This window comes from Channa argus, chromosome 4 (assembly GCF_033026475.1).
Source record: "Channa argus isolate prfri chromosome 4, Channa argus male v1.0, whole genome shotgun sequence".
In the NCBI taxonomy this organism is placed as follows: Eukaryota; Metazoa; Chordata; class Actinopteri; order Anabantiformes; family Channidae; genus Channa; species Channa argus.
Genome location: NC_090200.1, coordinates 10,869,707 through 10,897,583, shown reverse-complemented (window position 1 = coordinate 10,897,583; position 27,877 = coordinate 10,869,707). Strand labels below are relative to the sequence as shown.

The 27,877-nt window shown below is 39.4% G+C and overlaps 2 protein-coding genes across 7 annotated transcripts; both read left to right on the top strand.

Annotated features, from left to right (window-relative positions):
• The first annotated feature begins 254 nt into the window (after positions 1–254).
• bpgm (2,3-bisphosphoglycerate mutase) lies at positions 255–3,816 on the top strand. The gene is made up of 3 exons (XM_067502454.1): positions 255–442; positions 956–1,578; positions 2,072–3,816. The coding sequence occupies exons 2-3, from the start codon at positions 978–980 to the stop codon at positions 2,245–2,247; spliced, it is 777 nt and encodes a 258-aa protein (XP_067358555.1). The 5' UTR covers positions 255–442; positions 956–977; the 3' UTR covers positions 2,248–3,816.
• Positions 3,817–4,514: 698 nt separating this feature from the next.
• Positions 4,515–27,309, top strand: LOC137126046 (caldesmon-like). Of its 6 annotated transcripts, none has more exons than XR_010914262.1 (18): positions 12,335–12,489; positions 12,764–12,867; positions 15,392–15,535; positions 16,240–16,546; positions 16,626–16,667; positions 16,756–17,424; positions 17,810–17,845; positions 17,955–18,022; positions 19,178–19,424; positions 19,533–19,658; positions 20,995–21,038; positions 21,116–21,194; positions 21,518–21,652; positions 21,734–21,886; positions 23,317–23,388; positions 23,540–23,564; positions 24,475–24,511; positions 25,866–27,309. XR_010914262.1 is itself a non-coding variant. In XM_067502449.1 (17 exons), exons 2-17 carry the CDS (start codon positions 12,794–12,796, stop codon positions 25,877–25,879), a joined length of 2,250 nt encoding a protein of 749 aa, XP_067358550.1. In that variant the 5' UTR covers positions 4,515–4,616; positions 12,764–12,793; the 3' UTR covers positions 25,880–27,309. The 6 variants fall into 6 exon arrangements, 4 of the variants coding, with proteins under 4 accessions (XP_067358550.1, XP_067358551.1, XP_067358547.1 ...); XR_010914261.1 differs by having other exon boundaries at positions 25,863–27,309; XM_067502449.1 differs by lacking the exons at positions 12,335–12,489; positions 23,540–23,564 and adding an exon at positions 4,515–4,616 and having other exon boundaries at positions 25,863–27,309.
• Positions 27,310–27,877: the final 568 nt, after the last annotated feature.

Here is a 27,877-nt window from a genome sequence, read left to right as displayed (position 1 = left end):
TGCGGAAGAGTTCTGTTTTCATCTGTTATTCAAGCTGACATAAGCATCCCATTCCATCTCCCTGTAAACAGAATGGCCTTAAGCTGCCTTCCTTCTCCAACCAACACCACAAAGTCTCCGCACACTGCAAATTACAAAACCCATGCGACAACACATCAACAGTGGCAGTAGCTCAGCGTTAGCTCGCTGAGCGGACCCACTCTACCGTCTTCTTCCTCCTCCCTCCGTGGTCAATGTGGTACTCGTGTCGCTACTACTCCTAATATGGTCATAAGGTTCGCCAGAAGTACCGCCCACATCTGATATCCGCCTATGTGATTGAAAGATCGGGATGTCAATCATGAACTTTGACATTAACGCCGCTGTAGGTGGTCTGCCAAGTGCTGTCAACACTAACGACAGAACTAGCTACATTTAGCTCGGATTTTAAAACCCACACAGGGTAAGCCGCCATATCCACATTTTTATTAATTTAGAGGTGAGGTTGCCACATGCTTTCGCATTGTTTTTTGAACGCTGGCCTGTCTACACTTCCGTCTGTGCCGCTAAAATATAAAAGCAGTACTATAATTTTCATAGCAACAACACGAGCATCGATCCTTTTAAGCTAGCTGAAGACCTTTGCAGCACTATGCAATAAAATATTTGCAAATCGTAGTTAACGCTAGCTGACACTATACGTTATTGTATTGTATTGTATTGTACCCAGCTTTTGAATCAGGCTGGTCAGTAAGAGTATCTGCTGTAGCCTTTAGCCTGTCCAGTTTAAGACGCCCTATAACCTTTTACTTACTCCAAGCAGGTCCTACTTCGTAAATCAGATCAGATAGCTGCTGTATATAGACGTACGACTACAGCTGGGGATGGTGACATTGTTTTATATTTGTGTAATGCTTTCATTTCAGGTATTTCCAACTACATAACTGCTATGTTTTTTTCTGCTGAATGTGTGCAGGTATCTGCTGTTGGTGCTTCAGATGTCCAAGTACAAACTCTTTCTTCTGAGGCATGGTGAAGGGGCCTGGAACAAAGAGAACCGTTTTTGCAGCTGGGTTGACCAGAAGCTGAGTGAGGATGGGGTGAAGGAGGCCCAGGACTGTGGCAGGCTTCTGAAGGAGAAGGGCTACAAGTTTGACATAGTATTCACATCCATACTTAGCCGCTCCATCCAGACAGCCTGGCTGGTGCTTGAGGCTATGGGCCAGGAGTGGGTCCCTGTGGTCAAGTCTTGGAGACTTAACGAGCGCCACTACGGTTCCCTGATTGGCTTGAACCGGGCAGAGATGGCTTTACAACATGGGGAGGAAAAGGTGAAGTTGTGGAGAAGGAGCTACGACATCACTCCCCCTCCAATTGACGAATCCCACCCTTACTTTCTGGAAATCTACAATGACCGTAGATACACCACTTGTGATGTGCCAAAAGAGAACCTTCCTCGAACAGAGAGCCTGAAAGAGGTGCTGGACAGACTGCTGCCTTACTGGGAAAGCACTGTGGTGCCAGAGGTAAAGGAAGGCAGGACTGTGCTCATTTCGGCTCATGGAAACAGCTGCAGGGCCCTGTTGAAGCACCTGGAAGGTATGATTCTAAAATGGAACCTATTGTAATTTGTTTTTTGTCATGAATGCAGTCAGTTAAATTCAGCAAAAGGCCCCTCACTGTCATTAGACCCATTAAATTGGGAAAGACACATTTCAGTTCCAGAAATAGAAGGTTGAACATGTACAAAAAGGCCATTGAGTTTATGTTACATTTGACTGTGGCCATGAAATCTGCTGACCTTTCATTCCACCCATAAGCTTTGGATTCCCCATGTGTCACAGGCCACTCAGTAACTTAACACATTTTACTTTTAGCTAATAATGTGCAACACAGGACATGTGCAGAAGGGAACTGTGCTATTGTCATACATTTGGCAAAAAACCTAACATTCTGTGATTTACAAATTTTCAGCAGATATTTTCATTTACATTTTCAAAATAATCCCCCTTGAACATATTGAAAGACTGCCCAATCTCATCAAGCTTCACTGAGGCATGATTTTAAACTTTTTTGGCCCTTATTTTAACAGGTATCTCAGATAAGGACATAGCCAGCGTGACTTTACCTACAGGGATACCTGTGCTGCTTGAACTGGATGAAAACCTCAGGCCTGTGAAACCTCGACAGCTGCTGGGAGACCAGGCAAAGATTCAGGCGGCCATCAAAAAAGTGGAGGACCAGGGAAAAGCCAAACCCTCACTTTAAATGCACAAAAGCAGCTGTAAGATGTAACAGAGCTCTGTTCTGGTTGCCTGTGTCCATTTTGGCACAGGGAAAGCCACAATCTTCTAAAGACTAAAATAACTCATTGTAAAAGTAACTATACATCTGTTAGTAAGATTGAAGGACTAGGCTTAAGTCTTATAAAGCTAACTTCATAAAACATACCTGATCTTGATACAGGATGTGAATGGTGCAAGTAAGGTGGGATTTACTGTAAATGTTTTAGCACTGATTATGTTTTGTGAGGATGTGTGTGTGGTTTGTAGCAAAAAAGTATCAAATTTCCGCCAATAGTATCGTCTTATGCCCCAAGATAACTATTTATTTATTTATTTATTTACTCACTCAGTGACTACTTTTCAGATTAGTGGTAATGTGGCATGATATATTCAAAATGAAGAAAATATTGCTTATTCCTCAAGGGCACTTTTCTGTTACATTTTACGTTGGATTTTAAACGTGCCTTCAGTGTTGACATCTACTCAAATTCTGTTACATTTTGGAAGCTTTCAAGTAGAATATCAGATCCATCGTGTGGTGATTTTATTGTAAAATAAAATCCCCCATCTAACAAACCTTACCTCACAGAATCTGATAGCTAGACTATTCATTCCAAGATGCGGTAATAAAGAATATGTCAGTATGGCAGTGTTGACTGTTAGGGGAAGGGGGTGCCATCTTGTGATGTACGTGGTCAGCCTGCTCTGGTGTTTACAATAGCTTACCAGCGTACCTTTTCTTTTGTTTGGCTAAAGCAGTTGTATAAATTCTTCTTAAATTGATCAAGATGGGGCAAAGCTAAGGAGGCGCTCTTCTATTGACCTACCTTCTGTGGCGATGCTTTTCAGAATCACCACAGAATGTCAAAATGCAGACTTGCCAACTCACCAACAAAAAGGTAGGGGAAACTTCACAACATGGCACACCAAAACAAAATTTCAGCATGGGGTAATGTCAGTTTTACCTCTGCTGATTTCTGAGTGCACTGTGGCCAACAGCTGTGGCTTTTGGTATAATAACTGGTTTATGCTTGACACTTTGACACAGGGATATTATTAAGACTTTTAAAATGTATCCAGTTCTTATTTAGTACAACTATGAATGGTAAATGCCATTATTATGATAAAAACTAATTTATTTGTTAAAGCAGCACTATTTTGTTTTTGTTTGTTACTGAAAACCACTGCACATGATACTGTATGTCAGAACAGCAGCATCTTTGTTTAGTACATGTTTTACTGTGTGTGGCAAAGGCTAATTTGCATAGTGTCTCTTGTATAGATGTTTGCTAGCGTGAATCATTTGTGTCTCCTGTTTACCCAGTTTCTGTGTTATGTTTCTTTGCTGCTGGTTTTTGTACACGGGTCTATTAGGTCAACAGAGGGAAAGGGAAAAGTAAAAACGTGCATCTGCACAGTAGATACCAAAAGGGTAAATATCACTGACACAGTTGTAATTTTATTTAAGCTCACTTTGTCTTCTATGCTGCCTTCACTCCTTAGAACACAGTATTTGAGCCGAATGATGAAATAAAACCTGTTTCCAAACACATTCTATTCAGTTCAACAATTGTAGTGTTATGGTCAATTTTAAGCTTTTATTTTATAAGAAAGCTCATGATTTCCCAACACGAAGGCGTTCCAGATGCCATAATGATATAATGCTACATTTAAATTTATTGCTAAACTAATTAGAAAACAAACAACAATGCTGTTTGGGAAATACAGATATGTCTGCAATTTGGTTTCTGGTTGTCTTGAGCCCACTGGAGACATAAACAACAGAGTCTGTTTGGCTACCACAGATGGATCTAGAGGAGTGGCTCATCATTTCTCAAACATTTCTGTAATTTGCCCGCACCACTTGGGCTGAACGAGGGAGAAACACTCAAATTGAGAATGTGCTTAAAAGGTCATAATGATCATCATAATTCTTCTTCTGTGTGGCAATGATACGGTGCCTTTGTAGACAGATTGCATGGACCACAGTGTTCGCATGTAGTCATTCATTTATCATTTCTTGCCAAACCTTCCTTCACACCTGCAAGGAGATAAATAAAAGATAACGTATTCATTGATTTGTAAATTATGAGAAACATCTTTTTAATACACAAGATTTTATAAATTATTTAAATACAAATTGTGCAATATTACATAGAAAAGGAAATATATTTTAAAGGCACCCAAAAAGTTAAACTGTGTACAGTACGTGCACACACACATACTAGCTCTGTGTAAACATCACCGACTGGACTTGAGCAGGCGGGGCTGTTCATGCTGTGCTTATAAAGTTCTGGTCGCTCTCCTTTTGCTGATTTTCAGCAGGAACAGTCACTCTGGTGTGCAGGCCTGGTGAGTTCTATCTAAATTTGTTAAAACGGATCGAAAGGAGTGGTACATTTTTGTATTTAGAGTATCCCATGTGGCACATTTGGAGATATGTAAACAGAGCTGAGCAGAAATTAATTGTTACTGATTACTACTGTAACTTTGCCAGATCCCATATATGATTTGATGTCATGACAAGGTAGGTGTGTGGCTTGTTAGTTACACTTAACCAGCTGGAGCTGCTCTGAATTTAAACATTTCTTTTTGACAGAAATGAGGTTATACTGTATGTTGTAAAAAGATCTCAGTCCTTTTACTTCTTAGACAAATACACCTGTTTCAAAGCAGATCTTTGCTCCTGGAACATTGCAAGTGAATTATTCATAATGTATATCTATGGGTGGTTGGTTGTGGGTAGAGCTGTTGTCCCTGAACCACAGATTCTTTGGTTTGATTCTCAGTTCTTCCTGGTCACATGTGAAAGTGTCCCAGAGGAAGACACAAAATCCCATGTTGCTCATTTGTATCCCTTAATTTAGGGTTGTTTTGGATAAAAGCATTTGCCAAATAAAAAGCTCTCATTAACACAATTTTAGATCAATACCTACGAAAAAAAAGTCAAGAATGCTTTAAGTGGTACCTAATGTGTATAGTGGATGTTAAAATGGCTCTGCACTATATAAATGTGTGCTTTAGCTTGAGCAGCAGGCGCAAAAGACTGACTTCAGACAGAGAAACAGCTGGACGTTAAAAACGCTGATTAATTTATCAAAATTTAGAAATATTTTAAATTTATATGCAAAAATTGATATTGATTTACCAATAAGGAGAATTTGTATGTGATTTTGTTTGTACTTTGTACAGGTATATATTCTTTAGTACATAAACTATTACGGAACTTTATTCAACGCAATACAAGTCATAAATAACAGTACTTTTCAACTGAGGGCCTTCCAGTTAAAACATCTTAATTATGATGAGGCATATTTCTGGAATCTGACAGGGAAGGCATTGTCTCTAACTTCCATACATGAAATGATATTACAGAGGCATAAGAGGCCTGGCTCTAACAGGGGTTGACAGAGAACTGGCACATTTCACGAGTGATCAAATACTCGTAAGCTTAAACATTCCCATTTTCTCTGCAAATAGACGGTTTTCAAACTCACAAATTCTTTTTTTTTTTTTTCAATTTTATTGAGGCTTAGAATATATTCTTTGTAACACAAGGGTGAATGCTATTATATGACTTTAGTTTCTGTTCCTAATACAATGAGCAGACATCTGGCTGTGGAAAAGCTGTTTGGTGTGGTGGACATGCCAAGAAAGACTCCTATTCCTTAGATGGTATTGATGATAAAGGCTACAACCACAAGGGGTTGGTGTGTTTGAGTTTATGACTACAGGCCCATCTCCCTGGGGACGGGAAAAGTGTTTGGATTTACAGAGCACACTCTCCCCTCTCCGTTAAAGAAATCAGGACAAATTTTGCAATATGAGAGTGAAGACAGCTGTGTGTCCACATTGAAATATTTGTGCACAATTTGCATTAATTGTAAAAATGATTTTGCAGATGTTGTATTTCAGACCTTCCATAAACTTTTGGTTTTGATGCATGCATGCGTGCTTACGTACACAGAACATTACAACACAAACAGGAAGAGTTCACATTTTGTAATTTGAGGTATATTATATGTTGGTATGATGACCTACAGTATAGTGAACATAGAAAATAGGCATCAAATAAGTGAGAGGTAGAAGGATGCAATCTGTCTTCTGAACACTGAAACAGATGACTTTTTAAACAGATTGAGTTTAAAAGAAGTTGTGACTCTAATTTGCCAAACGTGGACTTGACACAGTGATGATTCAGCTGCCAATCTTTTAGTCTGAGCACAAATAAGTCCTTGTGGCTAAAAAAAGACTGAAAGCGAGACTGTCTACTGTGTAGTTCCACAGATGGGAGACTCTAAATGAGTGAGGAAATGGTTTTCTAGTACGAAATTGCAGAAGGGTCAGAGGTGAGTGTACGTAGCTCTAACATTAATGGAGTCATTTATCAGCAATCAGTCTGCCATTAAGTCTGCTTAGATGTAAAGACAAATAACATTACTCATATCAATACTTGGACAATTTAGGAGATGGATTTATTTATTTAAATGTCCAGCTGTTCCTACTGCACTGTTTAAAACTTCTGCTATAATAAAAACCTAACAGCCGCAGTCTTTTTATTGTCCGTAACGATGACAAACACTTTCCCAGTTGTATTTTCTACGTTTCCAGCAGCAATATGGAAAGTTGATCCATAGCAGTCACAATGGAAATAAGTTATTCTTGGATTGCCACTTTATAGCAGCAGGTATTTCCTAGAGTAAACCACACTGTCTGTCTGTGGCTATGCACATTGCCAAGCAGGGACACTACAACTAACACCGCCCGTGTACTTCCTTAAAAGGAGCCCGAGTACACCATCTCAGCTGATAGGATGCGGAACAGGGAGTGCACGTAGCTCGGCGAGGAGGAAGCTGCAATTCAGATTTGAATTTGGATTTCTTTAGGACCCTGTGTCACTAGACATATTTTATTCCAGCTTCTGTGATCACACAAGCTCTAAGTCATTTTTTATCAGCAAGCAAATAACCATTTCCACATGGGGTTCACCTGTCAACTGTAGATGGACTCTTTTTGTCCTTTTGCTAATGAAAACAAAGTTGAAAAGCCCGTTGATCTTCATGATCTGTATATAGATGATAAGAGTCTCTAATACCATATCTCTAGTCAGAAGTTATCGGGTCACACAGTCCTTGTCAGCCAAAACTGAACGTTTTAATGAGCTGCAGAAAAGGTCAACAGTACAATATTTTGTAGCCTGTAAATTATGTGGAATTTGTGCCCTTGTCAGGGGACTTTTCCATATGTGACCATCTTTGGTCATGTGGAGCAAGCAGCTGTGGCCTTTGATTGATTATAAACGTCTCAGATGCAGCTTTATCTATATCAGTGTTGAAACACTTCTTTTAACTTTTTAACTTTCTTTTAACACCAAACCTGTCTGATTCATGTTAGCTGATCTGAGCACCTACATATAGTTTGTATATTTAGCTGACGTTGTCATTGAGTGCAAAGTATAATGAGAGCAAATGGTTTCCTAAAATTCCTCATTTGCCAACCTTATTACTAACTAGTAAAAGAAAAATGTCAAGCATTAACAGCATTAGACAAAATAAGTATACATGGACACTACCTCTGTGCCTTTACTGCATGCATACTGTAGATGCAACAAGGTAAAAACATTTTTCTCTAAAGGTTGAGGACAACAGTGGGCCTTTGACAGTAAATTCTGAAATTGTAATGGCAAACCAAACATGACCATAGAGCAAAATAAATAACACGTCAGCTTAGTATACTATCAATTAGTATACTTTTAAAGTTAGTAGTATACGTCTGACAGTGTCCAGATTAACAGTCCTTTGCATACTGCTGTTCCAGCGTTGGTAGCATTGTAAAACGTTGTCAAATAATAAACGTCAGTACCTTCATGCGGAAAAAAGATTTGTGAAAAGTTTCTGGGTTTTTTGGTTACACTCAAAGATATGTACTGGATGGATTACGGGAGGCAGAGTTGTACCTTTACTAACAACCAGCTGCCTTTCTGAACATTTCCTGACTGAAGAGACGTGAGGTTTACTGTAATGTGCCAAAACTAATGTAAAGCATCCATTAGAAACAGTCTTTAACAAACCATAATACTTTTTGCTGACTCTTTTTGATGTCTGATTAATACCTTGGCAGAGTCTCTATAAAGAGCTGTTCCCAAGCCAGTAATTACAAAGCCATATATACATAGCACATGATGTGCACACTGTTGAGATGAATGGAAACACAAAGGTGGGTAATGCACTTGATATTTGAGGTTTTTGTGGAAGGCTTTAAACTTTAAATGTCTTATGAGGCTTATTTTAACCCTTAGTGGTCAACTTGAGGAATTCCTATGGTAGTCCTAGCTGACTTACTGAGAGATACCTCCTTATGATTGGCACCCCTGGTATTAGATAGTTCCTAATGCAAGCATTTTTCTCATCCCTGTATTAATACCTCAAATATTCAAGAGTTTTTCCCTAAATATGCCAGTCTTTTAGCAGACTCTCTTAAACCTGTTTGAACTTCTGTAGACCTTCGTTTTACCTTCTACTTTTTAGCTTGTGCAATGTTCACATAAAGTGTCAAAACCAAAAAGACCATAAGCATCTTAAGCTTAGAAAACAAGTTTTTCAGCTGACTTAAATTTTCTTCAACAAGCTACCAGTTATGTAAGAACGTCATGCATTAGCTTTTGACCAGACTCAAGGCAGGCCACAGGAGGGAGAGGGTGCCCAGGTGAGAGAAACCAGTTGCAGATGTATTAGTTAGAATCTGTCCCAGGCGTCCACCAGGTGGGAAGGATTTATGGGCTTGATTCCAGCTTATGGCAGAAGTCAAGTGAAAGAGGGGAGGCATACAACATGCTGTTCATGTGCAAATGAGGAGATTACAATAAACTCTCAGTTTACGTGTAAAACATTTTCTGGAGCTGACTTGTTTCCATTTCATGTCAGGGGAAGGTACAAGCAGAAATTTCCGTCTAAATTAAAATGTCAACATGACTAATGGTTCCTTCTAAGGGGCAAAGCATTTTTGATTTTGGATAATTTCTATGTATGAATAGTTCATGCAGCACATCTGTTGTCCATACAAATCACCTGCCTGGTGACTGATGGGACAGCTGTTATGGGAATTCTCACTTGAGTTTTCTTCTTAACATGTGTGCAGCTGCATTTGTGTGCAGCGTGTGGGGGGGTAGAAAGTTAAACCGCTCGTGCATCTGTAGTAGTAGTTTTTAATGTTTTAGAAATGCAGGACCTCAGCAGCCCTGCTGGACTCAGGCCAGTCCAAACAGAACTGGCTCATGATCACGTCTGGGCCGTTAGCCTGCAGGTCAGTCCGTCTTTGTCTTCTGCTCCATTCAGTCTGTCATGCCCCAGCTCCTGCTGCTGAAAGACAGACCAGCCTTTGTCATCCCCAAACCTTAACTGGTAGGAACAGCTGTGAGGGAGGGATGGATAGTAGTTTCTCTCATGTGTGACAGTGAGAGGAGGTATGTCAGCAAAGATATGAGACGCTTCACCTCCATAGATAAGAGCGGAAGCGGAATTATGAATGTTTTTATAAGCATACAGTAATGGTGATGGTGTTGATACCAAAGACTAACACAGTTAACTGTTATGGCCATTACTATTGCATATGTGTGTCTTTATGTGACCACTTGGAGGAAACAAGGTGTCCTTGACACGATAGTTGACAGATGTTAGCTCACTGTACAGTAAGACCCGAGACCACACAACTGGAGAACATCCTGTGTCAGATGGTTAGTTAGTTAGTTAGATGGATGGGTTTCATTTTAGTACATTTTAAAACAACATTTTTTTAAATTATTCTCAGCAAATCTCACAATGTCAAAATTACTGAACTGATCCCATTTTAACGTCATGGAGCTGATTCCTCTGTGCTACAAAAGTCCATCGCTGTGCTGTGTGTAATGTCCTCAACGAAAGCACTTTTCACAGTTTACTTTCAGGAAATTCCTTTTATTTTTGTAACTTATGTTTAAAGTTGTCTATGTTCACTATGAAGTGCCACGCATGGACCAAAGAAGTCAGGTGACTATTGAAGGCTAGACTAACATGCTGTTATTTCTCTCCTTAATGCAACAGTATGTGTTTAATGAATCAGTTGTTCAAATATTGGCAGTTTATTCGTGTCCACTGCAATTTATGAGGATTTGTATTTCTCAGGGAAGCTCTTCTTTTTACTGTCTCGTTACACACGTACTGTAGTGGGTGTTTTTGGAAAAAAAAGCCACTTTTGATCCACTGTGTTTACAAGCCTTTGTGACTGTATATGGTATCACCCATAGTGAAAACTAAACACTTCTATGCTTGTGTCCCATTAAGACCCACTACTCACTGTTGGTGGGCTTCAGATTTGAAGATGCACATTAAAAAATAAAAGGAAGACATTGAAGAATACTTTCTATGACAGGGAAGGATTTAAAGCACTGCAACTCCATGTGGAGAATCACAAGCATTCATCAATTCCTCAAGCAAAAATACACACAGTACACACTGTTAAAAGAACATCAGGTTGCATGATTAATGTGTATGACAAAAACCCCCTTAAACCAATGTTAAGAATAAAGTGTTTTGGTATATTGTTAAAGTGGAAGATGGATGCGTGGTTTGAGAACGAAGCAGGCCAGAAAATTCCCCCACATCATTTTCTCTCAGTACATCCTCTAATGTGCAATGAACGATCGAAGCGTTTTTGTGTTTCTTTGTATAATTTGACTGTATGTTCAAGTTTCAAAGCGTCACAATAATTCTACATCGTACATTTCATGTCAGTAGCAAAGCTATGCAGTGTTAGCCGGTGGTGTTTGCCGATCAAAGCTTATTTACTTTTTGATGTGATCATTTGTAACTGATGCGATAGCTGTGTGTAAAACATTAACAGTTGGTGTGTTAATAGGCTGCATTGCAGTAAATACTCAATGAACTATTGCAGGCTGCACAGTTTGTTAATCACATTTCAGAATTAACACACAGTGCTTCACTTCCAAATATTTTCAATATTCAAAGACACAAAGGATGATTGATTGATTAAAAAGTATACAATGGATTTATTTTCATCAGATTTACTGCACTATCATGTCTGGATGTGTTTGTAGGTTTTCCTTTTACTTTTGAGTAAAAAAAAATTGTTCATCTGCAGAGAATCACACTTGTAGACAGAAACATAGAGGATTTATTTCAGCTGCAGTGTAACAGGTCACTGTTACTTTTAGGAATGATGTGGGTAAATTCTTTTTGTTGGCAGTGATTTTAAATTGAAACCCTGGACAAAAGGTGACTAACTAACTCCAAAGTTTTCGAAGGACCATGACAAATAAATGAACATCCTCCAACATTTCTCCAGCTGAAGAAATACCTATTGCATCCATTTCTATACACTACTCAACTTATCAAACATCTCTGAACACAAGATAGTGTTTGCAGTCAGTGACTGGCATGAGATGGTGGTTTTACTGAGGCAAACTGACTCAATTTAGGGAATATACAGCCTACATAGCCGAGACAAAATACATGTTCGTGATAACTTCATTAGAGGCTTTGGGTAGTAGATGGATTGCTCTAAATGCAAACTGTGTTGTAAATTATATCTTTGCTGATTTATACTAGAATATGATCTAAAATGTAGAATCTGTAATGAGTTTTAAACACACACGTCATCATGTCTGATGCCATGGTTTGTAGGGAGTATAATGATTATTATGATGAATGAGAGGTGTCATCATGTCTGTCCCACTAATGTTAAGTTAGGTTTAGGGCTAAGTTTGCATCCCCTTACACTGAAATGGCGTTGAGGGGTAGGGGATGCAAACTTAATCCATAACCTGATGTTTTTACAGTTATGGCTATACATCACCTCTGTAAACACAGTGACCTTAAAGAACACCAGTTAAAAAGGAAATTAAGACCTGGAGGTGTAGATTACTTCTGGTGAGAGAAAGCAGGATAAGAAAAATCATCTCAGAGAGTTTGAAGTCAGAGATCAGGGTGGGGAAAGTGAAGCAGAGGGAGAGAAAATGAGTCAGGTTTTGGAGGAGGAGGGAGGCTGAGAGAGACAGAGAAGGGAGTAGAGAGGCAGGCTTTGCCTTTTCTGGTAGTTAAAGTTGGTGAAAGAACAAGAAGGAATTCTTTGAGCTGCAGAAGGGCTGAGATATAAACCAGACTGTAGAAGTTGATGTATGAAGAGAAGGGAAACACTGCTGTCCATGGACTAACCTTCAGCTACTGTTAAGGTACTATAAACCAACGGGCACTGGGATATTTCATTACTTTTTAGCTTTGTCATAAAGCTGTCTCAGGTGGTCCCACATATTTAGAGGTTTCAATTTGATTTGGACTAATTTCACGAGCTGCTTCTCATTGAGGTCAGCACGTGTTCCTAGTCACAGAGAGGGTTTACTTCTTGCCAGACATCCTAGAGTTGTGGAATTCCTTTAAAGGATGGATTGATGAGTGACTGATGGATTCTACAATCACATGTTCTGATATCACACTTGTTTCTTTCAGTGAGAAAGTGAGATCAATCATTTGGGCATCATGGATGATGAGTTTGACCGCCGCATGGAGCTGAGGAGGCAGAGGAGAGAGCAGATGCGCCTCGAGGCTGAAAAGTAAGAAAACCCTCTAAGGATAAACATATGTGCAATAGAATACGTGCACTGTTGTTTGCATAGGAACTTTATCAAGTCACTTTATTCAGTCAGAAAATGTGAATGCATCACTTAAATCAAAGCCTTGTTAATCACATTAGTGTTTGATGTCTGATTCACCCTTCACAAAACAAACGTGAAATACTTGAGCCACATTGAATCATCAGGGGCCAACATTTTATATACAACACATGCAGCCAAAGTTATTAGCCAGTAGCTGCACACAGGACAGACTTGTCTTCTGTAAACCATGTAGCATGCTCTATTCAAATTCACTAAATGTTTTAACCTCTGCAGGTAGAAGACTAACTTTAAATGTCAAATGAGCCATTGTAGAAGTAGTTAAGACTTTAGAAACTGTCCAGATGTTTTAGCAATGTTAAAGCAATTGCTAACACCAATAAGAGCTTAGGAAAACCCATCCAAAAACTCCCATATAATGTCGAGACAAGTACACAGTAATTAGCGCAGTTATTGCCACCTGAAGTGGTCTGTTGCTGCTTTATGACCGAGCCACTTACAATAAACCTTAGACATTAGGATGAGTTTTTTACTAGCTGAGGATGCAAACAAATCTATTCAAAGAGAAACATTCACTGGATTCACCTGGCAGTGTTTCTGCTATTAGAGCTTGGCAGAGGAAGACGATTTAAAAAACTACAAGGCTAAAACATGCTGACTGTACAAAAGAGCCATTTCTGTGTCACTCTGTTTCTCCATCATTTTATTTGCTAATGTTTGGTTAAAAGCGGAGGTTTGCACTGTATATGCATCTTTGCATTCAACACCATCCTGCTACTAGCTGCATATTCACTCCTTTTCTTCAGCTTTTCAGGAATATCATTCATTCTACCTTTACATCTATAGTAGGAAGAAATTTAGAAACTTTCAGAAATGATCGACTATCAATGTGGTAAAAAATTCCTTTATCCAAGAAGGGGCAAAATTTGGCCATGACCGAATTGTCAAATCCTCCATACGGTCAATCACAGCCTGACACATACTTTTCTTTCAGTTCATATCAGATATCCTATCGTTTCCCCAACAGAGGAGGCGTTCCAAGCAATTTTCTCACAGTCCTGCAGCCGGCCATGCCTGCTTTGCCCTTTCTGCTTCTCAGCTCCACTCCGCAGTTGGGAAAAATGCTGCAGACGCTGGAATGTTTTTACTGCCATTTTTGTTTCAGCACAACAAAACCTAATTTGAGTGTAGTTTTCAGTCTCTTTTGCTTCATCTCACTCTGGTCTTCTTTTTGCCAAGAACCTTTCAACATGTTTCTCTTCATTAACTTTGATTCACGACCCCCGGGTTGCTTATGTGGAAATTTAACTTCAACTGTCACAGCAGGCCACTAGGTTTGGCAGGAGTAATATCTAATTTAATTGCTTCCTCAATGCATTTAGGAGGAACCTTTGCCTTAAGATTTGTTGGATTTCCGCCTCATTTGGGTGTTTGTTTCTGCTTTAAAGACAGAAAGGATTCCTGTGGTTCTCATCTACCTCTCACAACATCTGTAAATCGTTGTACTGCGGATTCAGAAAGAGCAGAGGGGAATAATACCCGAGTGCTATCAATGGGCCATTTCAAGCTCTCTCCCTGCCTCATAAAGCCTGGTAACTCTTGAAAAGATACAGCCTGGCTTGCTCAAAACCCTCACTGTACTGATCCACTCACAGTTAGATGCTGGTCAAAGCAGGACGTGACAGCGATGTGGAGGAAATTTCTGCACTTTCTCTCACTTCTAATTCAGCATATTTTCCTGTTTGTACTTATTTCTTCATCATTATTCGACATTTTTCTTACCACCTTTGATGAAATAAGTCCCAGGGCAGTATTTTTCAATATGTTTAGGTTCTTCAATCTAATTTGTAGCTCACACACGTGTACAGTACAATGTGTGTTTCCTATAATTTCTCAATCTGTTTTTGCTCTGCTGTGGCATCCTCCAGTCTCCATCATATCATTTGAGGCCAGTTTGACAGGTACAGTATGGCTTTTGTCAGTGGTTTACAGCCTGGAGGTCTGAATTTCTCAAAGTGGGGGTTCCAACATATACATGACCGCTTGTACTTGTCATAAATACTGCTTGTTTTTTGTGAAATAGGAGGACAGGCCTTTCAAAGGCTTTTAAATAAAACTAAATAGAAAAAAAATCCACTTTTAGTGTATTTTAGTAAAGTGCTTACAAAGTGGATTATAAGGTAGGTGGTCAAATTAAACATTTTGAGATGGCAAGTACATCAGAGATGCTGTTGCCAATCAGGCATATCTACTTAAAAATAAACAGTTTCTGGTTTCAAATTCTTCACCACTATTAAATTCAAATAAATGTATGTCCTCAAACCTTCCATTAACCTTCAATAACTCAAAGTAGAATTTAAATTTAATGGGAGTATGCACTTTGTCTTTTTCTAAACACATTTTGGAGTAGAAATAAACATCCTATGACTTACACAATATGTGTCTTTTCTGTGTGACTTTGCAGGATAGGTTACAACAACGATGATGATGAGGAGGAAGCTCGGGAGCGAAGGAGACGTGCGAGGGAGGACAGAAAGAAGATGAAGGACTCAGAGGAGTCTGGCACCACTGATCCAGTGATCACTGCACCAGTGATCAACACCAACAGGTACAAAGCAGACGAGGAACTAAAAGTATGTAACACTGCATAGTAGGACAAACACATAAAACAAGATGCAAAGAGGCCACATTCTGCAATTTTGTCGCTTCTTTTTTCAAAGTAGAGCTGCACTAAAAACAGCTGTAACACAAAAAAGAATAGTTAAAGCCTTGTATCAGTTGCAGCGGTGGTGGATGTTTCTGTCATGGAGCTCAGAGGATATTTAATATGCTGCTCTGAGTACTTGATAATCCACAGGTATCTTTTGTAGGACTGTAAAGATCGAAGAGGGTCAGTGTGGATTTCGACTTGTTAAGCATTAAAAGTTAATAATTGTGATTTGATGCAGGCTGATAGATGCTATTGGTCATTTTCTGTCAGTAATTGATGGAATTTTCATAAACTGCTGCACCAGTTGCCAACAACTGAAAAATATTATTTTCTAGCTTTTAGTTACAGTACCACTGGTTTACCACCAGAGAAGAGTTCTGCTGTGCTTTGAAGGTTCATTCCCCGTTTCATTAAACGCAAAAATCACCTCCAGCCTTAATTGTTGGATCTCCTTCCAATCATGGTGTGGGTCTACCACAGCAAAGCGATTCAGATTTATCACACTTTCTCACTTAAGAAATTTGCAAGTGAGATCAGAAGATCTGATCTGATCAGATTTAAAGTTGAGAATATATAAAAAAATCAATTTCATGTTACTTCAGTGTGATGGAGATGGAGTCCTCAACCACCGCCAGTCCTGGAGCATCAGATGATGACCAGGCTCTGCTGGAGCGCCTGGCCAAGAGGGAGGAGCGCAGGCAGAAGAGAATGAAGGAAGCTATGGAGAGACAGAAGGAGTTAGACCCCACCATTAGCACCACCAATGGCACTGACAGCACACTAGAGTCCTCCACCAGCAGCATACAGCCACATGCAGAGGAAAAGGAGGAGAAGGAGGAGGAGAAACCTGCTCAGGAGGAGGCGGCAGAGACTGATACAAACTCCTGGGTGAAAGAGGAAGAAGAGAAGGTAAAAATTACTTCCTTGCTTTTTCCTAACTAAAACATGGGATGAGAGATTTTATATTCTGTTGGTTTTTATTTACCAGGAATCTGTTGAGGAATCAAGACCACAGACAACAAGAAATGAGGTATGATTGGTATTATTGATATTCACACAGAAAGGTATGTGTGTATATATGTGTGCAATGAGACATGTGTGTATAACTTATCTTAAAGGAGGAAGAGATTGAGGCTGCAGCAGTAAAAGCAGAGGCTGATCTAGGAAAGCAAGATCCTGATGAGAAGGCTGTTCCTGAAGTTGACAAAGAGGAGGAAGAAAGGAAGAGGAAAGAAGAAGAGGAAAAGCAGCAAAAAGAAATGGAAGAAAAGCTGAAGGCAGAAGAGGAGGAGAGGAAAAAGAAAGAAGAGGAAGAACGGCAGATGGAGGAAAGAAAGAAAAGGGAAGAAGAGGAACAACAGCAGAAGGAAATGGAAGAGAGGCTGAGAAAGGAGATGGAGGAGAAACAAAAGAAAGAGGAGGAGGATAGGCAGAGAAGAGAACTTGAGGAGAAACAGAAGAAAGAGGAAGAGGAGAAACAGAGAAGAGAGATGGAGGAGAAACAAAAAAAGGAAATGGAGGAAAAGAGGAAGAAAGAAGAGGAAGAAAAATTGAAGAAAGCTATGGAAGAGAAGAAGAAAAAGGAGGAAGAAGAGAGGCAAAAGAAGAAAGAGCTGGAAGAGAAGAAGAAGAAAGAAGAGGAGGAGAGGCGGAAAAAGGAGGTGGAGGAGAGGAAGAAAAAGGAAGAGGAAGAAAAGCGGAAAAAGGAGGCAGAAGAGAAGAAAAAAAAAGAGGAAGAGGATAAATACAAAAAGAGAGAGATGGAAGAAAAGAAGAAGAAAGAGGAGGTAGATGTGATTTATGCATCTTTTTCTTAAACCTAGAAAATTCAATAACATCTGTGTATTAAAGTTTGTAAGAAAACACAGTGCAGATGGCCAAAACATTGAGACTAGGGAACCCAGTGTGAGTCATGGAGGCTTCGTTCTCGCTTTGCTAATATTTGCTTTACGTTCACCACAGTTTTATGATTCAGCCAGTGTTTTGCTTTGATAATAGAGGGGGTGGGACTGAGAATCACAGTGTGATGTGTCTCCAGTTTAAATCTGGATTGCATTCGCCACACTAATATTTGGTGTTTTTTTTCTGGGTATTTGAAATTATATGTTTCCACTGAGCTTGCTGTTTTCATTATTGTATTAATAACTTTTCTTTTCTGTATCCCGTGTGAAGGAGGAGAAGCCAAAGAAATTTGGATTTAAGGAAAAGGTAAAACATAATTGCCTGTCACTCTAAATATCAACATCCGTTCTTCTACATTATGAAACATAACTAGAAACAGTGTTTTGATGTCTAATGTTTTCCTTCTTTTTGCTAGAATGAACCAGCCAAGCAGAACGGAGCTTTCACTCAGAATAAACTTAAGAAAACAGAGAAGACATCAATGTCAGTATTTTCAGATTACCAGACTATTTTAACTTGCAACTTTCAAATGAACCAAAAGCAGCCGAAATTACATTTCATACACACATTATCTGCAGCAAAGGCCAAAGGGCATTTTAAAGGAAGCATAAATCACACAGATAACATTGTCTATTGTTACCATATTATAATTTTAGTAATGCTTCCCGATAATAGTTTTGATTATATTCAAAAGATCTAAATGTGGCACAATATTCATGTGTACTGAGGACAGCATTGTTAAAGCCTTATATGGCTGCATACAGGGACCCACCGTCTCAGATCGTTTACTTAGGCAAAAGCATCAATACTGCAGGGAACAAATACTCTGTTACAAGTAAAAGTCCCGTATTCGTAATGTTATTTAAGTGCAAAACGCAAAAACCCAGAATATACTTAAAGTATCAAAAGTACTCATTATGCAGATTGGCCCATTTCAGAATTTTTGTTAACTGTAAAGCTGACAACATGTGAAATTACATAGAAATTATATTATATTATAATTATAGTATATAATGGTGGTTAGCTTGTGAGTTTTGGTTCAGTATTTGCTTCTGAGGTCAAAGTAAGATGTGGCAAAATATGGAAATACTCACGTAAGGAAATTATATTCGTGACCATGAAGTGACTAGAAAAAAACTTTTGTAATTTAATGTAAAAACAATTCTAGGTGACAGAGCTCTACGTGACTTTCTCCAACAATACTAAACTCTCAAATGGGAGTCAGACACTACAAATCCATGCAAGTATTTGCTTCTATCTTTAGGTTAGAAAGCAAAAATGCACCCTCCTTTCTAGAAAAGGCTTTCACTTCACTTGGACTTCAATGCAGTTCATCCCACAAGTTTGTTTATGCCTTTAATGGAAACTGAATGCAGCAGATTCTCCCCCGGGTCATCATATACATTAACAATGAGTAGATAAGAGAGGATACAGAAAAAATACTGTAAAAATCAATTATTATAAGTATTGTTTGAAAAATAACATTTATTTAAAAACTTCTACAGTATGAGGATTCAAAAATATGGATAACAGAGATTGTTTAATCAATGTAGTTGTAAGTGATTTTAACTATATTTTGAACATGAGTTTTCATGCTTTTGTACTGAGAATTAAATAATTTTACTTGTTTGTGAGCAGTGAGAACACTCCCTCCACTACCGCAGAAGACGTGGAGCGACAGGAGGCTGAGCGTAAGCTGCAGGAGCTGAAGCGGCGGCGAAACGACGCAGAAAGCGAGGAGTTCGAGAAGATGAAGCAGAAGCAGCAGGGTGCTGAGGCCGAGCTGGAAGAGCTGAAGAGGAAGAGAGAGGAGAGGAGGAGGATCCTGGAGGAGGAGGAGAGTCGGAGGAAACAGGAGATCGAGGAGAAGAAAGCCAAAGAACAGGTGAGGAGCAGTGTTATTCTCAGGAATCGATTGCTGATTTGGTTATGTGATGTTTCTCAGGGAGACAAATAGTAAAGGTGTGAAAATAAATCTTACCTTTGGTAACAGGAAGAGAGGAGGAGGATGAGAGAGGAGATAGAGAAGAGGAGAGCGGAAGCTGCAGAAAAGAAGAAACAGAAGGAGGAAGACTCTACAAAACTTGCCTTTACCATCAGTCCAAAAGGTTCCTCGAAGGTTGGTTTTGGAGGAGAGACGGTTCCCAACACAGAGAAACTCAATTTTCTCATTCAGATAGCTCTGTTCACTCAGCTGTCAAAGTAAAAAACAACATGTTTTCTCAATTATCTTCGCTATCTGTGCAGAAACTTTTACTTGATTTTACTTTTTACTTGATTCTAGGATTTTGCCAAAAGTCCAGGGTGGTAGGGACATTTGTTGACGTAATGTTAGAAAATGAGTCCCTGGACACATTCAGGACAGTCGGGCCCGTAGGACCCAAAGACCAGTGACCGGCATCACATTTGTTTTCGTCATTTTGTGTCTATTTTTGGTCATTTTTAAACAGTTTGTGCTGGTTTGTTGTTTTTGTTTCTATTTGTGGTCATTTTCTGTCCCGTTGGCTCTGTCTATTTTCGGTTGTTATGTCTTTTTCTTTTTTTTTTTTTGGTGATTATATTATACGTGTTTTTGGTTGCTTAACCGTCTGTTTGGGATTTTTTTTGCGTCTCAGTAGTTATTTTGTGACTTTTAATGCAGCTCTACGACTTTCAGACAAAAACGTTTCGTTTATTTCATAAAGAGGCTCTGACTCAGGGGCCATCAGGCCTAAAGCCCCTCAGCCCATTCAGTTTTTTTTTCTTTAATGGTTTAAGGCCCACAAAAAGTGTTGAACTTTTCATGTAACTCTCAGCAAGAACATGAATGAGCATAGTTTCCAAACATAGTAAAACTATTCCTTTATGTGCTGCTCCTGTCTCATCTTTACAGCAGTGTGAGACTTAGCAAAAGAGGCAGAGGTGCTCATTTGTTTCCTCCAACACCTTAAGTTGCGTAATGTGACAATTTGTTTTGTTGCTGAGTTTTCTATTTCTGTTTTTAATTCCTTTAATGGCAGCCATACATTGTCAGTTGACAGAAATAAAAAAGAAAAGAAGGATGTGCTCTGGGGTCTGCATTCTACGCAAATGTGGCTGTAGCTGAGCGAGAGCATGACTGGGTCTATTCCGTGGTGGAGTATTTTTGGAGGAATGTTGAGAATCGTGAGTGTATGTGTCTCTTCAACTCTGTGTGTGTACATGGAAAGACATTAATTTTAAGCAGCATTTCTCAGTCCTGGGTCCAGACTGTGCTCTGTGTGTGTGTGTGTGTGTGTGTGTGTGTACCCTGGCTCACTGACAGCCATACACTCCGGTTCAATCAGTCAGGCCTTCCCAGGGACATAGTGGCCTTCCGTTGAGTGAGGTCATCTCAGAGACTCAATAGAAGCCAGGACATCTCGACCGTGTCTGAATTCATTTGTACTTGTCGATTGTCGCCTGTTTTATAACTTCAAACATGTTGTTTTGTGCAGATCGGGGAAAAGGCTGAATTCTTGAGCAAATCGGCCCAGAAAAGGTGAGTAAATTGTATTTTTACAGTAAAATACAAATAAATAAATAACTCTGACCCTCATGTGCTGTTCATCCTTACAGCACTCCAGCCAGAGGGTCACACACTCCCATTGTCTCCAAGATAGGCAACCGACTGGAACAGTACACTTCTGCCATCCAGGTCAGGCTCAAAGCATGAATGAGTATCCTCAGCAGTTAGGTCCTCACATTATTTATTTAGGTTAAGGCAACAATACAATGATGTGAACAAACTTTAAGTGGGTACAAACTTTAAAGGTACAGTACTATCAGCTGCAGTAAATGTACTCAAAAGTAAAACCTGCAAAACCTGGTCCCCATAAGTCATGTTTTTATATGTACATCGTTAGATTAAGATTTACTGAGGGTTAAGCTATTTTCTAAACTGTGTTTCCTGACCACTCTAGGAGGATTTAGCATGTTTGCTCATTTAATAGTTCTAAAATTCACTCGCTGTTTTCATAGGGAAACAAAGAAACCCCCAAAACCCCCAAGGCACCAGTGGCAGATGTTCCTACAGGCGGCACACGGAGCATCAAGAGCATGTGGGAAAAAGGGAACGTTGGCGGCTCCTCTGAGAGTCCGTCCCCTGCCAGCAAGGTGAAGGTCTGACAGTCTGGGAAAATCAACAGACAGATATAGTGATATTTGATTGAGGATTTGAGTTGTTTCTCTTCCCAGGATGTGGCCGGTATAAAAGGGGGCGTGGTCGGGCGTGTCAACAGCTGGATGGCAAAGCCTGCAGAGGCTGAGAAGACAACGCCTGCACCTGCACCTACATCACCGGCCGCAACAAAGCCATCAGCAGCAGCAGCAGCCGCAGCAAAGCCAGCAGTAAGGCCTGATAAATCCTCATCATGATGACACACACACCGTTGTGAATTAGACGCCAGCATCACTTCAATAGAGTAATCCCTCACTATTCTGCGCACGCTAATGTGCTCATTTGCACGTCAGCATTCCAGCCTTTTGTTGGCTGCGGCCTTTATATCTGAGCTCCAGAACAAGACAACATTGCTGTCTGGAGTGTAGTGACACCACATGGACAGTTTAGTCAACAGCATCTGCTTACAAAACCCTCAACCTACCAACCGACTGTGCGTTATTCTGTCCCTGATAATCACAGTAATTATGCATAAATGAGCAGAAAATAATTCGACCAAAGAAATGATTGTTTCCCACAGTTTTCAACAACACTCCAGCATCAAAGTACTGAACTGTGTCAGGTGACCGTAGGTCAACATGTCTTCTTACCTACATTGACCTCAGTCGGTGCTTTCAGATGATATTCCCGCCCAGCATGTACGAAACATTATTTTCTTTTTTTGTTGCTCCATAATTTGACTCACTCACTATGAAACAAAAACAAATGAAGATGTCAGTGTCACTGTAGCCTCACAGTGAAAGCTCCCTCAGCCAAGGAGAAAAGGTCATGTCCCTCCAGATTTGTCACATGAACATGTGGAGACAACGCAAACCAAATAACGAAGTATAGAGATGCTGAGAGAATTATTGATAGATTTACTATCAGGCAGAGGAGGTAAATGATTGAGGTCACGTGTTACTGCATACTTAGTGGACACTGTGTCTTTTTCTTAAAGTGGGACTCTAGCTGCTAATCCTACCAGGTCCCCAGGAGACATTACACTAAGTTCACATGTAATGCAATACTGGATGACGTGAGATTGTTCAAACCTGAAATTTACGAGTGAGATATCTTTAGTGTCTTGGCCAGAGGAGCGGTTATAACCTTGAACTTACTTGTGCGGCAACACTTGGCCCTGAAGGGACAAATCTGTGCGACAATCCAGTGCATGTCTGTTGTCTCGTGTGTATGTTCACTTCAGAGTCTAATTTTCCGCTGCATTTCTGTCCTCTTTGCTAACGTGCTCCCCTCTTCAGCTTTCCAGCTGTTCTTTTCAACTCAACAAACTGGTAAAGGTACCGATTTGCATGAATTTCACCATAACCCAAACTAATTACAAACTGAACGAACGTGTATCGACATCACTGTAAAGTGATCAAACACATTTACTGTCCTTTCCTTTTACTTTAGCTGGCAAATCAGTAACAAGTGTAAAGTACTGTATTTACAACTAACATTTTCAACCAGAACATTGTTTTTATTTCTTTCATAATTACTCTGAGTGTATTTTATTGTTGATTACTTATTTATTTCAGCATTTATTTTCCCAAATGAAGAATCCGAATGTTTCTTTGACAACTGTGTAAACTAAAAGGCACCGTGGTCTTATTTGTGACAGGATGTGAAACAAAGTGATGTTGGTAACAAGCGTGGCATGTGGGAACCCAAGAAGAGCTCTACGCCTGCCAAGGTAGCGCACGCGCACGGACACACACACACACACACACACACACACACACACACAAACAAATACACACACCCCTCTACCTCTGTTTGAAGGAGGGGCATTGATAATGTTAAAGTTTTACGATGACCAGATCCTGTTTGTTTGTTTTATTCAGTCAACCTAAAAGACGAGTGAAAGAGGTAATTTGTGGAAACCTGTGGAAGCAACACTCAGTGCACGTCCCACCAGACTTGATGTGATGGACTTTCGTGATGTTTTACACTGAATTTACTGTTGTCTCAACATGCATTTGCAGTTTTTAGTTTTCAGTTCACTCAATTCAAAAGATGAACACTGTTAAGATTTAATTTGTTATTATAATCATGATCATTTTAATCATAGGGACTGTATGAAAATTATAAAAAAATTATAAAAATCTCTGACAAAAAGTAGGATGTAACTTATGGTTGAGTTGCCTGAACTGAAACGGGAATATTAATTCTGATGAGATTTATACTTTAGAAGTATTTTTGGCTTTCTGTGTCTCGCTCACGCACAGTACATCCCAGACTCTGAGGACCTGATGTAGTTGTAAATTTGAAACATGGATTTGTTTGTCACATAATTGTGACCTATATGATGCTACAGGATGTTTTGGCTGCACCGTGCACAGCTTCATGCCAGGATAGTTGTTGCATTGCAGTGAGGATGTTGCAGTTGTGCGCATGTGATTATGTTTGACCATTGACTTCCTGATGTAGGATTTTACTCAAACTTTTCCCTTTTTTGGTAACATTTGACATCCATTGTGGAAATAGATTACATCTTTACATCCAGCCCATTTTCCTGGCACACTGTATTTTGTGCAGTGGATTATAAATCCACATAGTTCCTCCAGCAACCCCCCCACTTCCACACCCACAGCATGCATCTACAAACCAGGTTTTCAAGCAAATCTTCATTGGGTCCAAATACAGCTAAATGTATAATTAATTCCCAGAATAAGGTGTGACATGTTCCAATGCAGCTCATTTTAACCTGAAGCTTTTGTGAGCTTTTGCCTCTTCTCGTTGCTCAGTCCCTCTTTTCTGCACTCCTTCGTGTTTACAGGTGGCAGTTGGAGGCAAAGGCAAGTTTGTCACAAATGGTACGTTTTTGAAGTTAACTTGTTAAATACATACTACACTTACATGTTCTTTCCTGAGGTTATTCTAGTGTTTTTATGCCTCTGCTTAACTACATTTCCAAGGCATTTGATTTACTTTATTACCTGACAGCTATAGTTACTTAGAAATTGATGCATGTTCATAAGGCTTAAACCTGATTAAATTATTTAAATTAAGATATTAAAAACAACACTGAATCTTCTCCACCAAGATTTTGTTAGGTGTCTATCTGCAGTCTGGATTAGCTAATATCTGTATGTTTGACTGATTTTTTTTTTTTTAATAGGTATTAGATAACAATTGCAGTTTATGGCAAAGACAAATAAGCTAGTCCAGTTTGCTCACTGACGACTATACCACAACAATACTATCGATTTATAAAAATGACACTTCACTACTGAGTACTAATTTAATCACTCTACGTGTTAAATCAGGGTTTATCCTGATCAGTGCTGGGGGAAGCAGAATTTAGTTGGGTTTTCTCTGTCCTTCAAACTATATTCCGGACTAGGTGGACCTACCATGACTGATTTTTAGCCCCTTGTGGTCTCACAACAACAAAAACAACAGAGTAGCTGCTCACTATAAATCAAATCTACTGCTGGAGATTTTTGGGCATGGGCTCAGCTCTGTCGAACCGTGGTCTATATTTAACAGAACCTCACCCTGACCTTGTTTTTAAGTATGAAGAACCTTCCAGACTCCGAGGATGGTTTTCATGTTCTCAAAGTGCGCTGTTCACCCGGTGCCACACAGGCAGCCCAGTGTCGGCGAGCTGTTAGACATACCAGAGTGCAGCTGCTTGATTGTCACATTACAACTGGCTGCTGGGGGGGATTACTAACCATTTACACAGCAAATCGGGCTTGATCACTGGGCTTATTCACTCATGTTAATGATAAAGATCCAACATATGTCTCCACACCCTGGTCGAACAATTTTAATGTCCACTAATTCTATAAAAATGCATTTAATAAGCTCGGGGAAGCTGTCTTTCTCCATCATCACCGACACCAAAGCTGCAGTGCTTGAGCCAGAGTGTAAACAATAGGAGTGGAAAAGCGTTTGTCGAGTGTCAAATTCAACCCTAAATAGTGATCCTCCCTTCTTCTTCATCAGAAATAGACCACTGGGGAATGAAGTAAAGGGCAAATGACAAAGTTACAGCTGCCAATCACATAAAATGTGTTTAACTTTTAGCACGGTGGTTGCATCAGCAACAGGAGCGCTGTGCCCGATGTACAGACACACAAACGCACACATTCAGTACATACAGGATTAATCTCTGATAAGCTATGCATTAGATCCTTAATGTCTCTCTCTTTCTATTAGCAGGCGTAAGACCATAAGCATTGACATCCGAATTCAAATCAAGCCCTGCCCGACCAGACACAAGGCTCCGCCACTGTACATGCAGCGATTTCCATTCCGCTTATCTGTGTTTTGCATGAGGTTTTACTCCAAGAAGGAGGAAAAGACGAAGGGACAGCGAAAGGACACCAACAAAGACCAAAGACAATCCATCAACAACAGTAACTTTTTCCACTGTCAGTTAAAATGACAGCACAAAAACATTGATGACTCTTTTCAAAGTCAAAGAACGTGTCAGTCCAATCTATCACATGTTACATGCTTATTGGTTAATGGATTGTTTTTTAAAACAAGCTTAGTTCTTTACAATGTTATAATTGGACTTTAGCAGAATTCAGGATGGATAAATGTTATTTTGCTCTCAAGTCACACTGACATGTCCATTGGTCCATTGCCTTTAATGTTATTGTCATATAGTTTACACACAATATGAAGCATCTGTGCTTTGATGTCATGCACACTCACCGCTTTTTTGGGATGTTGCTCACAGCTTTGACTCAGGATATTGTCTGATTAGCCCGTACATATTTCATTAGTTTCATTAGTTAGCAGCACTTCCTAATGAGGAACTCATTAAAAGAGGGTTTAAAGAAAGCGAATATTGTTTGATAAATAATTTATTTTTGCTCTAGAGATAAGGATGACTTGTAAACATTTCAGCCATCCTCCTAAATACTTAAATAACTACAAACATCTCTATTATTCTCAGCCCTACTTTGTGTTTGTTTGGTGTTTTTTTTGCTAACTGCAGGCTAACAACTAACAAGATGATAAGATGAACAGAGGAGAAAACTATTTCAACAACACATTAACAGCTACTAGAGCTACAAATTGGGAGAATTCTGGAAAAAAAAGAAAAAAAGATGTTAGCATTTATAACTACAGATTAGATGCTTATAATAAAAAACGTGAGGACCCTTTAATCGGCTGATAGCAACATGTAACATGTAATCCTGTGAAATGGATTCTTTTATGATGTGGAAACCCAACACCTGTTCCTATTAGGGGCCTAACACTAATCTACTGCATAATGCATTTGTAAAGTACATCATAAGTATTAATAATACAATTTAAAACCACTTATAAAGAGCTCCTCATTAGCAGCAAAGTTGTGGCAAACGCAATTTTATATATAACAGGCTGGTAACAATATCCCATTTTACTTATCCATCATCAGTTGTCAGTTTTATTTGCATTGTTTGAACAGCAATTGCAATATTCAACCTGTTTTAATGTACGTGCTGTTCCTGTTAGTCAGCAGTGTGCATTAGTTGACTCCTGCCAAATTTTAATGTAATAATAATAATGAGTCTTTCAGTATTAGTTTTGATGGATTGCATTGCTTGAATATTTGAAACTGTTTGTTCTTGCTTCTGCAATTAAAAAAAATGCAAAAAAAACAAACAAAGGGGGTTTTGTTTTATAATCTGCCTTGTCAGCTGCTTGTAAGTATTGAAATCAGAGTGGCTGGTGAAGGCACCTGCAGAAAGCATGTGCATGAGAGAAAGAGCTGCAGCGTCCAGCAGTCTAACAATAGACAGACCAGCCATAGGGTGCTGCAGTCACATGAGGAAGAAGGGTTGGACTATGTATCCTTGATGCTCAACCTGCTTGTCCAGCTCAAGGAGCTAAAGTCTGTTGCTCTTGTCTGAGCTCCCTCTGTCTGGCTCCCAGGTAAGGACACTTTTATGTCAGTACTCCTAATTCTGTTTAAAGGCTTGTTTAGTCATAAATGTGAATTAAATATTTCATGACTCCTGAGTTGGAGATAACAGAAAGGAGTTCGCATCTACATAAAAGTTTTCTACCAAATGTTTTCTACCGTTTTTTCCAGTTACTGTAACTACAGTAAAATATACTGTTTGTGATCAAATCAATTAAACATTTGTATATTATTAACCCAAGATGAAGAGTAATTCAGTCCATTGCCCTGAAAACCACAAGTACAAGCTTGTGGTTGTTCTTTACTGCTACTT